General features: G+C 58.7%; 1 protein-coding gene across 1 annotated transcript in view; it reads right to left on the reverse strand.

Annotated features, from left to right (window-relative positions):
* VSTM2B (V-set and transmembrane domain containing 2B) overlaps positions 1-5,004 on the reverse strand; it is a 55,025-nt gene extending 50,021 nt beyond the window's left edge. The window contains exons 1-4 of the mRNA XM_082437216.1: positions 4,423-5,004; positions 3,687-3,871; positions 2,669-2,698; positions 890-1,361 (exon numbers count right to left, since the gene is read on the reverse strand). Coding sequence (XP_082293342.1) covers positions 890-1,361; positions 2,669-2,698; positions 3,687-3,871; positions 4,423-4,504 — 769 coding nt within the window. The 5' untranslated portion in view covers positions 4,505-5,004. The remainder of the gene's footprint in view (positions 1-889; positions 1,362-2,668; positions 2,699-3,686; positions 3,872-4,422) is intronic.
* Positions 5,005-14,437: the final 9,433 nt, after the last annotated feature.

Below are 14,437 nucleotides of genomic sequence, written 5' to 3' on the forward strand. Positions count from 1 at the left end.
AGCACTGGGGCTGAGCTCATCTCTGAGGCCCCATCTTTGAGTTGGGAGTGGGGGATGCCTTGGGAGGAAGGGCACAGTGGGCAGCAGGCCCTTCCACCCTCCATAAAACCCCACCACTGCTAAGCAGCCCCTCCTTCTCCAGAGCTGCCTGCTCTGCAGTCAGTCCATTGTCCTTACTCTCTGTTCTCTGACTCCCTTCTCACCATCACTCCCTTCCCCTTCCCCCAACCCTCTCAGCTCCCTAGGAGAGCAGGCCTTAACCTCTGGGTGCCCTCCTAACAAAGGTAGAGCTCCAGCCTCACCCCCAACCCCCCACCACGAGGGCCTAAAGCAGACTGGAGTGGCGATTTATAGCAGAGCTTGTGTCTAGGACCAGCCTGGAGGTAGCCAAGGAGAGCAGAGCCTACACAGCCAGGCCACCCGTATAGGCTTGAACAAAGTCTGTCTGTTCAGTCCAGTCAGGCAGCAGCCAGACTTACAAGACCTGAGTTGTAACCACCTCCTCTCACTCTAGACTGGGCGCTAGTGCCCACCCTTTAGACGCTAAGGGTTCCAGGAGAAAAGCAGGCCCACCGCCGTCGGAGTGCAGCCCGCAGGGTTCAGTTCTCCCAATGCAAGGAGGGCTCCCCTCCCTCCAGCCCGTGTGTAGCGGGAAGTCGCCGGCTGGGCAGCCCGCACACTCATAAACACACGTCCTGAATGCTCCAAGCGGCCAACAGTGAAAACAGGAAAACAGCAGGAAGAGTGCAGAAGCGAGGCTGCGGAAAACGCTCCCGGGCGCACCCAGATGAACCACCAACGACTCTGCATCCGCAAACGACCCAAGCCTGACCGCCCCTCCGGCGAGAGCCACCCCCGCGCGAGCGCGCCCTCTCGGCGCCGCCCTTACCCGAGCCGTGCCTCTGGCGCAGAAGGACCGCCTCACGGGGTGGCGGCGACGCTGACGAAGCAGCGGTCGCGGCCGCGACGGTGGTGGTGGCTGCGTGGGCCTCGGAGTTGGCGGCGGCCTCGGGGACTCCGGGACGAGGGGCAGCGGGAGGGCTCCCGGGAGGCGGGCTCTTGTCGCCATGGCCGGGCTCCGAGGTGGCGCGGCCCGCGGCGCCGACGTTGTTGGCATTGGCGGCGCTGGCGGGACCGTGGCGACGCGGGCCGCTGCTCTGAATGTGGGACACGGCTTCGGCGGCCTGCATGTTGGGCGGCGCGAAGCGCGAGAGCACGCGCAGCAGCGCCTGGGCCTTGTGTTCCTGCGTGTCGTCGCCGCCGTAGTCCGACACGCGGCACTCGTAGACGCCCTCGTCCTGACGCCGCACGGCCGACAGCCGCAGCCGGTGCGAGATGTCATTGCCCTGGACGCGCACGGTCTGCAAGACAGCGGGGGCTGGGGTCAGAGGCCGGGATGGGCAGGCCCGCAATCCGCGCTCCTGGCCGGCGTAGCGCAGCTGCGCCCAGCCCCGCAGGGCGCTCCCAGGCCACAGCACCCCAACACTTCTCAGACCCGGCTCTGCCCACCATCACGATTCAGGTTTCCTTCACCCCCGTGGCTCCCCAGTGGTATGGAGCTCCCAACTCTGAGTGGACCCTGGGTGGCCCTGCCCATTGCATCGTGTCTCCAGCTGCCCCATATCTTAAAGGAGTGCTTCAGGTTGCACCCACTGCTCATACAAACCTACCTTCATGTCTTCCCATAGCTTTCCCTTCAGAGCCGCAGAACCCACCCCTTCTTCCTCCCTCTGGCACCTTGGAGAAACCTCAGGCTCGGCCCCGCATCCACTGTGAGGCATGGCCTTACGTCCGGTCCTCCACATCTACTCGCACTAACGTTCCTTAATTCTAGAATTCGGTGGACCGGAGTGGTGTCCGTAGGAAAGCCGCCTTGCCCTCAGAGTGCGCATATATAGCTGCTCCCGGCTCCAGCCCTTCTCAGGCAACCCTCCGCTCTCCCAAGGAGGCAGGTGATGTAGAGGCTGCTGCCGGACCCGCTCAGTCCCTGCTACTTATGAACTTGCCTCTCCGCGGCAGTATGAAGCTCCGGACAAAGCTCATCTCCCTGCGGCCTGGTGGAGACGCCGGGGAGCAACAGCTTTGTAGCCCTCACCGAGCTCCCAGAGAACCGTCACCTCTGAACCGAGCATAAGACCTGGTCGTCTCCAGGCCCTGATACTTCCACGCTCCAGCTGGGAAAGCTTGGGCACGCTCCAGCTGGGAAAGCTTGGGCACGTCTCCTCCCCAACACTGGCAAGACTCCTCCCCCTACCACAACTCCCCAAGCCAGCCCACAACACCCGGCACCGCGACCCGCAACCCAGGCGGAGGAGAGGGCTGCAGCGGAGGGCGCCGCCTGGGCGCCGGGTGTGTGCGGGGCACGAGTGGGGGCCACAAGCCTGAGCACCGGTCGCGGCTAAGGCAAGGAGACTGAAGGAGAGTTTTACAGGTGACTGTACAGAGGAGGAAGGAGATTCAGGCCTGGGACCCTTGATTTACACGAAAGAGAACCCTATCCGCTACCGGTGACAGATGGCGCCCCGACACAACAAGCAGCCGACAATGCAAGGCTGCGAGCAGGGCCCTACACCGCACGGCCACTGAGCCTTTCTAAAAGGGAGGAAGCTGCGGGGCGCAAAGCGGCCAGAAGGGGTCTCCCGCGGCCCGCGCTGGGCTCCACACTTACGCTGATTTTAGTTGCATCCTTATTTGTTACCTAAAATGCAAAGAGGGAGAGAGAGATATTAGGCTGTCGGCCTTCAGGCTCAGGGAACTCAGATGAGCCTCCTGCAAGAGGATCCTCCGCAGGCGGACTGGGACTCGAAACCGCTCGGGAGGTAGCCACAGCTGAGGGCACGAAGGACATCAGGATTTTCAGGAGTTTTACCCCGAAGGAAGAAGGGCTTGCAGCTAGCATGGCGCCCGGCCAAGGAGGGGCTGCCCTAGCACACCTGCCTGCCAAAGAGGGGAGGCTGGATTGCCACCCGGTGGGAAGAAAGGCCAATTTCCCTCCGGAGGAGCATCCTCATTCCCTGCCGTGTTTCTCTAAACCCCTTGAAAAGCTGGATGGAGGGGCCGGTGTATCTGCACAGGACCCAGTGGGAGACGTGAGCAGTAACTAAGGGTGGGACTCTGGGTAGAGGGTAGGTAGGTGGTGTGTGTGTGTGTGTGTGTGTGTGTGTGTGAGAGAGAGAGAGAGAGAGAGGGCGCCAGTGCTAGAGACTGTGGTTTAAGAGGCAGATGGGCAGTGGGGGAAGTCCCTCTGATCCTGCGTGGGCTGGAGGTAACCTGTACACCGTGCTCTGCCGGCCTCTGGAACGCAGCCCAGAGGAGCTTAACTCCTTGGCCCTGTGCCCTGGGGACCTCAAAGTGGCAGAGGGCAGGGAAAACCCGGCCCCAGCAAGGGGTCTTCTTTCAACACCCAGCACCCATCAGCCTCTGGGCCCGCAGCCAGCAAGAGCAGGAGAACTGGATGAGGTGCGGCTTCTTAGGGGCTAGGCGTGGAGTTCGGGGAGGTTTCCGGCGAAGGAAGTGAATTAACAGGATCTGGGGGTAACAAATGCTGCTGTTGAAGGTGCTGTGGGCATGGGGAGGGTAGGAAATGGGTTGCACCACAGGGCGGCGCCCTGCCTTCCTCGCCCGGGTTACCCCAGCCGCCCGACACGAGCCGGGTGAGCACTGGCGCCGCGTGGGCGGCCGGTTACCTTGCTCCGGGCGCCGGGCACGCTAAGCGCCAGCTCGTGCAGCAGCTCCCGGGGCGGCTCCTTGAGGTACCACCACTGAATCTCCAGCGAATACGAGGTGGCTCCGCTAGCCCGGAACGCGCAGGGCATTTCGATGTCGTCTCCCTCCCGTACTGTCACATCTTTGGGGACTTCAGTAAATGTAGCTGGGGGCGGGGGAAGAGAGAGGCGTGACCAGCTGTGAGGCGGAGGCCTGGGGCAACCCCCGGCGAGACGGTCGGTCCCCGGCTCGCTTGGCCGTGTGCTTCCCACCCCCAGCTACTCGTGTGGCCCAGGCGCTGGCAAAGTTCGGTCGAGCAGCTGCCGAGCTGCAGGGGAGACCGGCTACCGCTGCAGGCTGCTTCCCTCCAGATCGCGAGGGGCAGCAGGGGCGGCTTACGCTTCTTCCCCGCGCCTGGCCGCACTACCAGAGCCAGGCTGGGGCGCGCCAACTCCCGGCACCCCGCAAGCCGCCTGTCCGCAGTTGGAGCCCCGGTCCGGCTCCGAACGACCCGGGCGCGGGCGCCAGCGATGCGGCGACCCTTCGCCTCTCTCCACCCCCTACCCCGCCGGGCCCGGGCTGCACACCGGGATTGCTGGAGACTGTGAAGCCTTCACCTTCTCTTCCTCCTCCTCCTCGGCGACCAGGGCAGACTGGCTCTGGCGGCCCCGGCAAGGACCCCCGAGCCCCCAGCGGCAGCAAAGTTCCCGCGCTCACCGTCGGCCACGAAGAGCAGCAGGGCGTGCAGCAACAACGGCGGCAGGTATCCGGGAGCACCGAGCCGGTTCCTCTGTTCCATCTCCCGCAGGAGGCGCGGCGGCTACGGGAGCGCGGGCGCGGAGAGGCGGCTGCGGCGGCAGCTCGGGCTCGGATCCGGCTCGGGATCGGGCTAGGACGCCTCCGAGCCTGCCATGGCCGCGCGCGGCGCCCCCTCCCCCGGCCGCCGGCGGCCGCCAATCAGCCCCGCTCCCTCGCCGGCTTCCCCGGCGCGGCTCCGGCTGGGGGCGCTGCTCGGGGTGGGCAGAACGCGAGGTCCCGCCGGGAGGCTACTGGCGATCGGTCCGTGCCTCCCTCTCTCTGGTTATACACTGGACCGATGGGGACCCGCAATTCAGTCTCTGCCCGGCGGGCCGGTCAGGGGCTGGGCCGCCCCGGGACCCATCCCTGGCCAAGAGAGTGTGCGCCTCGGAGCCGTGAGCTTCTGCCTCTCAGTTTCCTTCTGGTTTGGCTCCCGACTGCCACCTCCTCCGGCTCCCGCCCAGCCCTCCCGCTGTCGCCTCCGCCGGTCCCTCCTCGGGTCTTTCCGCAAGGCAAGTGGGCGCTCAGCCGCGGCGCGCAGACCTGGCGTCCGACCCAGCGCAGCGCCAGGGAGAGAGGGTCCGGCGTGGCCGACCCAGAGCCGGAGAGAGGCAGGAGTGGGGGAGGGGAAGGAGAAAGGGAGGGGGCTGTCAGTGGCTGGGCACTGTGCCACCTCCACCGCTGCATCACCCCTCCTCTCCCCTCCCCTCCCTTCCCCTCCTCTCCCCTTCCACAGCAGGCACCGCCCCCGCCCCGGAGCGCCCCCCCCCCAACCCCGGTCGCTTGGAGGGACCACAGTCTCTCTGGTTGCAGCGCAGCTGCGCCCCGCACCCGCTTTGGCTGGGGGGTCCTCCCACCAAAACTCTCCCTTGCTTCTTTCCAGCCTCCAGAGCCAGAGACGGCCGCTTATCCCTGCGCCCCGCGGGTCCCGAGGCCCTCTCCCCAGACCCCCGTCCTCAACTTCTTACCCCGGTTTGGGCAATAAGCTGCCCCGCTCTTTGTCCCAGGCCCAGGCCATGGCGGGTGGGTGGGCGCCGTGGGCCCGGGAGAAGGGCGGAGCGCTGTGCTGGGCCGGGGACGAGGCTGGGTGACGGCGGCAGCGCCGGGAGTCTGCAGTGTGCGAACGAGAAGTGAGCGCAGAGCGCCCGGCGAGCAGGTGCCAGTGGCGCGGAGAGCGCAAGAGCGAGCCAGAGAGCAGCAGCCGTGAGTGACGGCAGAGGCGGCGGGGGTGGGGTGGGGGGGTAGCGCCTGGCACGACTCAAGGCCCCGGAGGTTTCCGAGAGGGGGTGGGGTTCCTGCACCTTGATCGCTGGCCCGTGCGTCCCCACTTGTTCTTCGCCGGTCGCGGCCCTCGCTTTACCAGGTGCAGGGGGGTATCCCGAAGAGGCAGGAGGCAAAGGTCGGGTCCACAGCCACGTTCCAGAGCCCATCCCCCGGCTTCGCATCCCCCCCCACCTCCCCGCAACCCGTACCTCTCACAGCTTTCACCCGGAGCCTTCTCCCTCTTCAGCCCTCTGCGGGGGTGCAGTCTGGTCCCCAAAGGGAAACGTGGGGCGGGCTTGTGGTTTGGAGGGGCACCTTGCTGTAGGGGCGCCTCCCACACCTCGCCTTGGCTCTCTCTTGCTTCCCTTTCTCAAGGGAGACCCCAGTCCGTGGATTTCAGTATCTCTGTCGCTATCCCTGGTCTCTAACCTCTTAGCTCTGACCTAAGGTTGGGGTGAGAGGAGCCCCTGCAGATTCACGAGGCTGCTATCCCTGCTCACTAACCTTCCTGGAGGCTCTGCCAGAGGGCTCCCCAAGAACTAAGGAGAAGGAAAACGACTGGGCAAATACTCCCCAGCAGCTGACCTGGTCCAGGATGCTCACGGGGGGCAGGGGGTGGGGTGGGGAAGAAGCTGCAGGCCCTTTCTAAGCTATGTCTTTACCAACGGGGTGCCCTGGGCAGGGCCATTTACCCCTCCTAGGCCTGGGTTTCAGCATCTCATCTGTGGCCAAGGAGTCATTCCTACCCCCTCAGGCCACTGTTGCTCATCTATTGAGCCCTTGTTAGCCAAGGTCTCTGGCCAGGAAGGGAGGAATGTCTAGGGCCTTCCTTTTCTTCCTACAGTTTCTCTCCAGGTGCCCCAAGGAAGCAGTTGCCAGCTGCCTTCTGCCCTTTCAACTCCCCCACCCCACCCCAAGAGGAAACTTTCCCTTGATAATTCCACCTTTCTTTAGAAACTACCCTTGGATCGCTGAATGTAAAACCCTGCAGGGCCCCATTGCTGTCCTCAACTTCTAAAGGGAGGGGGCAGACTTGCACTGTACTACACAGACTCAGGACACCAGTGGGATTCTAGGAAAGCAGATTCATTTGGGGGCTGATTCCAAGCAGGGTTATGATAGCAAGAGCTGCATACTGTGCAGTGGCCTGCCTGGAGGTGCAGCGATCTCCTGTCCTGATACCAGCTCCAAGTAAAGCTGGATGGCCAGTGATCAGGGATGCACATGGGGAGAATTCCTGCAGCTAGAGGGAGTTATACCTCGCTTACTTTAAGGTTTGTGAATCTTGTAAACTGTACCACCTGGTGGGGTAAGGTGTTTCTTTCCCACTGCATGAGTTGGTGTTATTATTAATAAGAATAATAGCTATACTTTTTTACATACTCTTCATGTCCCAGGCACTTTCCATGCATTAGTTGTCAACATGACAACTGAGCAATCCTTCTCAAACAGAATTCAGATTATTCTTCCTCTGCTCAAAACCCTGCAGTGGCTCCCTTTTCATTCAGGACAAACATCAGTGACCTTGCGGTGGTTGATAAGGTCAAACCATCTGCCTTCCACCTCCACCTCCTCTGTCCTCATCTCATGTTTTCTGTCTTTTTCCTGGTCACACTCTTCTAGCCACCCTGGCCTCCTTCCTACAATACCACTCACATGGTGTATTCCCACCCACAGGGCCTTTGTACCAGGTGTTTCGTCTGACTGGGATGATCCTTCCTCTGATACCTGGTTCACTAACTCTGTCATGTTCTTCTGATTTTTTGTTAAGAAGTCACCTCTCAGTGAGGCCCACTGGGACCACCATTTTAATATTGCAATTTGCACTCTTCCACCCCCCACCTCCAGCACTCCCAATCCCTCACTTTGCTCATCTTTTTCTCCTTTTCTTAGCACTAACTTCCTTCCAACATACAATCCAATATCCTTATTTATAGTGTTTCTTGTTTGTGGTCTGTAGATTCTACTCAGGTGGGGCTCTTTGATTGCTTTGTTCCCTGATGTATCTCCAGCACCTAGAATAGGGTCTGGCATACAGTAGGCACTCAATAAATAGTTGTGGAGTGAATGAATGAGCTCATTTAAACCCTATAACAGTGGGTAGACACTGATTTTACCCATCTTAGAGATGTGGTGGCTGAGCTCAGAGAGCTTGAGGAATTAGCCCAAAGTCACACAACCAAGTAAGGCTTCAACCCAGGTCTGTCTTACTCTGGGGTCCTAATTCTTAACCCAAACACCCCTACCCCAGGTGAGACTGTGGTCCTTGTACCTGGAGTTGGTATAGAAGGTAAGGCCTCTCTGCCTTGACTGATGGCAGCCTGGTGAGGCCTGAGCTAGTTGTGCATCTTCTTCCCTGCTTTTCAGTGGTGCACAGCAGCTCTGTATCGAAAGGGTCTGTTTGCTCTTCTGTCCTGTCTCGTAGTCTGTGAGGCCACGGCTGCAACTTTCTTCTCTGTGTCTTTAACTCCCAGCTGGGCCTGACCCACGCGTAGGGCTCCGTGAATGTAGGAACTAGGAGCACTGTTAGGAAGTGTCGAGAAGGGTGCTTTGCTCCTTCTTTCCTGGGGCTTTCCTGGTGGGCAGGGCAGGGACTTCTGTCTCTTTCACCTAGCCCTTTGGCCATTTGGAGGATCGGTGAGCTGAAACCAGCCCGCAGCCCTCACCAGTCCTTGCCGATGTCTGGCTGGCCCCCGCTCCTGCAAGGAAGCCAGTTCCTTCTCACTGAGTCATGGTGGGACATGGTCTCAGTTGGAAGCTCTAAGGAAGGCATCTGTGATGGAGCATGTGTGATGCTTCTCCAAAGGAAAACTACTCTCTGGGGACACAGCTACTCAACCCTACCAACTGCCAGTGTCCCTTGGGTTTCCACAAAGATGCCCTGTTTAGAGGGAATATTGACCATGTGAAATGAAGCTGGTTTCCCACGGATGGATTTGTGAGAGAACATTTCAGAACCGTTGCATCACCAGTCCTGAGTGCTCATCAGTAGGTGGTGACAACCATCCTTTGGGCTACAAGGGCTTTCCCTCTCTCTCTCCATCCACAGGCTCTGAAATGCCTGCAGAATCACTGTGTATAGGGACTTGGAGGTGAGCCCTCCTGTAATGTGATCAATAGGCACTCAACCCACCTGACCCTCGGTCTGGCAGTGCCTGGGGGCTTGCTTGTGCCCATCCTCAGCTCTCTAACTCACGCCCACCGTCAGCACATGCTGTTCTGATCAGGCTGTGAGTTGAGGTATGCAGTGCTTGTCAATACCATTTTGTGGCTGAATTCACTGGACTCTCAAAGATGCTTCAAAAGTGCTAGTTAGAAAGACTGCCCAGCCTCTCATGAAAGCACCCTTAAATTACAGCCCTGAGTAAATGGTTTTCCTGGAACTCACTTTCAAAATTTATTTTAACGTTCAGGCCCTCTTGGAGTTTTGGTTTCGATAGTCTTCTCTCGGCTGACCTTTCCTGTCCTCCCCATACCACGTACAGCAACATTGATTTTGCGTAATGTATTTTGATTTTAAGATGCAGTCCATCCATAAACTTTTCTATCAATAATCCCGGCCACACTCTGTGTACCCTACAGCTTAAAGGAAAAGATCAGGTTTATGGGGACTTTTATTTTTGGCCAGTTTAGTCATTCACTTGCCATTAGTGTCAGCGGATAAAGGCCTGAAGTCTAGCCCCAGGAGACTCCCCTCCAAGGGCACGCCTCAGGTCAGCTGCTTCAGCTGAGGGGTGGTGGGGGTGGCAGCGGCGTGGCCCCCTCTGTACCCTGGTGGTCTGTGTCCTGGATGATGAGAGGGAGCTGATGATGGAGTGCCTCCGAGGCGGGGAGGGCAAGTGGGGAAGCTCACAGTTCGGGTTCCTGTTGCCCTCTTTTGCCCTGCATTCCCGGAGAGAGACAGTGGGGCGTCAGCCCCTGAATGGCACAGAGGCAAGAGAGGGCCCTCTGCTCTCACAGGCCGCATGGCCGCCAGGGAGGTGAGCCCACCCCTGCCTGTGTGCACACCGCAAAGTGGGCCTGGCTTGCAGTCAGCCTGTGCTGGGTCGGCAGCAGTTGGGGACCCATAGCTATCAGGCCCCAGGGTCTGGCCCATGAATGCTGTGTCAGTGTCACCACACTGGGTTCCCTGAGCCTGGGGCTATTTGTTTGCTTGTCAGAGACAGGATTGCTGGGACTTGGAGACTGTCTGGAGAGATGGAATAAGGGAGAGAAACTCCAGGCAGAGCCTGTTTCACCTCAAACATTTATTTAGCCAATGTGTCCTGAGAACCTCATCATTCATTTATCCAACGCATTACCTGTGGGCACCAACTTTACCGTGTGCCCGGTGGTGGGGAGCCCACAGCGTCCTGCCTACGGAGAATCTGCATTTCAGCCCAGAAGGGGGCAGAGACACACCCGCAAAGAGGAAACAAGAACTAAGCCTGATCCTCTCGGCCAGTGATGTGTAACGTGCAGCCCACAGCCCGCACACGGACGTGCTCACACACAGACACACACAGTGGGAGTCCTGGTTGTCAGGGAAGATGTGAAGTGTCAGCCAGACAAAGACCTGGGAGAGGAAGGGTGCTGTAGGCAGAAGGCGTGGCAAATGCCGAGGCCAAGGGTAGGGTAAGGGGGGTTGGAGGGTAGAAGGCAGCAGAGCGTGGTGAATGAGGGGCTCAGGTGGGGCTAGGAGGCGGGGCAGGCAGGTGACGGCGTGCGGGGCCTTGTAGCCACAGTAAGGATTTCTGGGCCTAGAAGAGTGGGGCTCAGAGCCCAATGGGAATACAAATCCAGTCCAGAGTGACCCCAGCCCTGGCAGGGGACCTTCAGGGAGGTGGCAGGTGGATCCCACCTGGGAAGACTTCCTGAACTCCTCGGCCCTGAACCCAGAGCAGGATTTTGACTGAGTGTGGGGGCAGGCTTTGGGTGCATCAGCATCCCAGAGTAGCTGCCTGTGCAAGGGTGGGAGGTGGCAGATCTGGGGACAAAGAGCAGAGTCCAGTGACAGCATCATCAGGTGGAGTTGAGGGACAGGACAGGCTAAGGCTTTGGGCTTGGAGGTGACAAGGAGGAAATCTGACCCTGATGGCAGCATGAGGTAGGGGTGGGAGCAGGGAAACTGGAGGTGCCAAAGATGGACAAGGTCTGGAAGCTGGGAGCAGGTGCAAGGCAGTTGCCACAGACCGCTCCTTGTTTGGACGCAGCTCCAAGGAGAGGCCTTTCATGAGTTCTCACCTGTCACTGTTCTCTTCTCTCCCTTGGCACTTGAGAGTTGGCTCTGACAAACAGCAGCACACCTGGCCCAAAAAAGGTGTGAGGGTTTCAGGTGAACCACATGGTGCCCAATTCCCCAGCAGAGTGCCTCACCCTATCCTTCCTGGGTCCTTGACCTGCTGAGGTCTTTGGACCTCTGGGCTTGGTTGGGAAAGCCCTCAAGCCTCAGGTTCTCCAACTGCAATATGGGTTCTAATTTCTGCCCTATCTGCTCTCTCTCCCCCACCTTCCATGGAGATGCCCATGGTGCTAGGCCAGGGTTGGCAGGAATAGTAGTATGTGGGCAGGCTCCCGGGCCTCTAGATACCATCTCTGATGAGCATCATCTTCATGGCCTGGGCTATCCATTGCTCAATGGAAAATTAAGACAAATGCAAAACAAAACAAAGCAGAGCAAGGTGGTGTCCAGGGCTATGGAGTCAGATGGGCTTTGGTTCAGATCCTGGTCTTGCCTTGGCCTCTTGGAACCTCAGTTTTCCCATCTGTAAAAAGGGTATACCAGCTGTGCTGACTGCAGAGGGTGAATAGAAGGATTGATTTTAAGATAAAGTGTTTACAGCAGATCACTCAGCACCTGGAATGTAGTACTAACAGCAGCAGTTCACATTTTAAAGTGCATGCCTATCTGACTTTGGTGTTGTGACAATGTTGGATGGGGGATTTCAGGGTCTTGACTGGCTCTCCTTGAGCCTGGGCACTTGGGAGAGATGGTGTTATTAGGGGGAGGTGATAAGTAGAGCTGAGTGTCCTCTAATGGATTTTATTATAGCCTTTGTGTGTGTTATGTTCATAATTATTTGCCAGAGTAAATCTTACAGACCCATGGAGAGTTGTGTGTTTTTTAATATTCGCAATACACTTGGGGTTTTATTTCCCACTGGATCTATTAGTTTAATTTAGTACAGGACAGACTGTATACTTAACCAAAAATTGCTTTGACATTATGCAGAATTAAGAGGCTGGGGCAGATGGATCTGAGTGGATCGATCTGCTTGAGATAAAACTCTTACTTCCCCATGAGTGTTCTTCACCTTAATGGTGAGAATGGTGATTAGAAAACATGGAGCTGGCTAATAATGACCAGGGGCCGGCCAGGGCTCTGGCCCCAATGCTTTCTCTAGACCCATGAGAATCTCCCCCTTGGCGAGATGTTGTTTGATGGTTCCACTGGAGATGCTGTTGGGGGCCAGAGGTGACCCCTCTGGTGACCTCCCAGTACCTTTGACGAGTCAGCCTTCTGAAGAGTCGGCGTCATGTGGTCAGGGAACCAGGGCAGGCACAGAGCCCAGAGGCCTGGGGCACAGTGCTATGGAGGCGGTGATGGGATGGTCAAAGCTGGGAATCTTGGCTGTTTCTCTGCCATGCTGAACTGAACCTCAGCTCCCCCTGTCAGAGGACACCAGGATCCCTACCTCCTGGGGCTGCTGTGGGAAGTGATGAGCTGAAGTCTGGGAAATAGCTTTGTGAATTGTCATGGTGGGGGATTCATGCTGATGATTATGGTACTGTATCCTCTGCATTTCTGGGTCTCAGGAGCCACTCAGGAAATGCCAGTTGGGCTTACAGATGGCTTCATTTCCAGGTCCCTAAGGTTTTGGCATCTTTCCTTCCACATCCTTCTGAGCCACCATCTAGAAGTTTCAGCCCAGAGCATCCCTATGGGGGCCTTGGGGCCAATGAGAGGCACTGTGGCCCACAGGAGGCTCCCGGGCGCTTGGTGGCTCCCTCTCCCTCCCTGCAGGGTGGGCTGAAGTGGTGCTGGACTGGGTATCGTGACTGGCTCTGAAGGGCGAGGGGAAGCAGCAGGGCTCTCCATCCATGGAGACCGTCCTGGGCTGAGGCGGCCCCTGCAGGTCTGGGGGGAGGTTCACTTCTGGCGCCACCTAGAAGCCCCAAGGCTGGGCTCAGGACGCTGACCCGAGTCCCATTTCACAGCTGCCTGCGGTCCTGCCAAAGCAGTTCAGGCTTGCTCACCTGCCTGTCCACCCCACTCTTCTGGCTGATTCCAGCCAGCCAGGCCCTCTTCCTCCAGTGAGCCTTCTTCATGGTCTCTTCCTCCCCCTTGGCTGCCCTTGCGTTTTGTCCTGCACCCGGAGCGGCCTTCGTGCCTGGGTTAAGCTCTCTTCTCAGGAAGGCCTAGACCTGCTCTCATCTCACAGGCTGACTCCTGTGAGGTGGTGGTGCCTGCTGGGGCTCTGGTTGAGGGGAGCAGGGGTGCACAGCCGGGTTCTGCAGGGAAGCGTGCTGTCATGGATTGGTGACGTCTGCCAACAGCATGGGGGCACCAAGAGGGAGCAGGGGATATGCCACCTCTGGAGTGGATTCCTGGGCTCCCTGATCTCTGGACAGAGCTTCCTCTTCTTGCTTCCCCTCAAGGCCAGCACACGAAGGTCTGTGCCTGGGGTTGGCAGAGCCTGGGAGTGAACCGGAGGGCTCGCTGTAGTGGCAGGGACAGGTGCCAGGGTACTGGTGGCACCATATATCAGCCTGCCTCCCTGCTCCTGCCCAAGTGGAGTTATCCGCAGAAAGAGGACGCTTGTTTGTACCTGCCTGGACACTTTGCCTGGCACGTGGCAGGAAGCTCGGGCAGTTGCACGGCTCCCGGAGAGTTTCAGAGCCAGGCTGTTTTCGAAGGACCTTTCCCGGTTTCATACTAGATGGTGGCCCCTGCCTACTTTGGGGCTACAGTCGGTACAGTAGGGAACGGGCACAGGTTCTGAGTTCAACGTCGTCTTTGGTTTCAGAGCCTCAGAGCATCTGGTCTGGGAGACTCTGGAGGTCAGCTCATGTCCCCTGCTCGGGGGCACCTGGGGAAGCGCACGGACAGGGTCCAGAAGGGACATATCTGTCACGCAGGGGCTCCCACCCTGGCCATCTAGGCCCCTGCCCCCTCGGTGCTGAGGCCTGGGCCTGGGAGAGGCTCCACAGCACAGCGGTGACCTTCATGCCTGACTCGCCCCTGTAGAGTTCCTCCTGCCCTTAGACTGGCAGCTGCCAGTGCTGCTCGGTTTGCGAAATGTCAGTGGTTTAATATCAATTCTGGAGGTTTTATTGTCCCCCCACCCCTGTTTTCCGATGGGATTTTGATCCAATCAAGGCCAATCCAGAGTGCTGGTAGGTAGATTTGTGTTCCTGTCCGAAGTGGACAAAAGGACACCCTGCCTGGGGAGCCAGGGGCTGCTATGGCTTCGAACGTGTGTGATTACTTTTCTGTCCCCCTGGGCTCTGGAGTCAGGCCACACTTTCCCCAGGAGAGCAGTTTCGGGTGGGTGCGGCTGCTTCTCCCTGTGGGGACTCATGGCTGGGCCAAGGCGCCTGGGGGTTTAAACTCAGGCAGTGGCCAGCCACAAAATGCCCTGGTTTTGTTTACAAAATGTCTTTGATGCTTCAGACCTAAATTAATTTTTCA

Source organism: Balaenoptera physalus, assembly GCF_965194825.1.
Source record: "Balaenoptera physalus genome assembly, chromosome: 19".
Taxonomy (NCBI): Eukaryota; Metazoa; Chordata; class Mammalia; order Artiodactyla; family Balaenopteridae; genus Balaenoptera; species Balaenoptera physalus.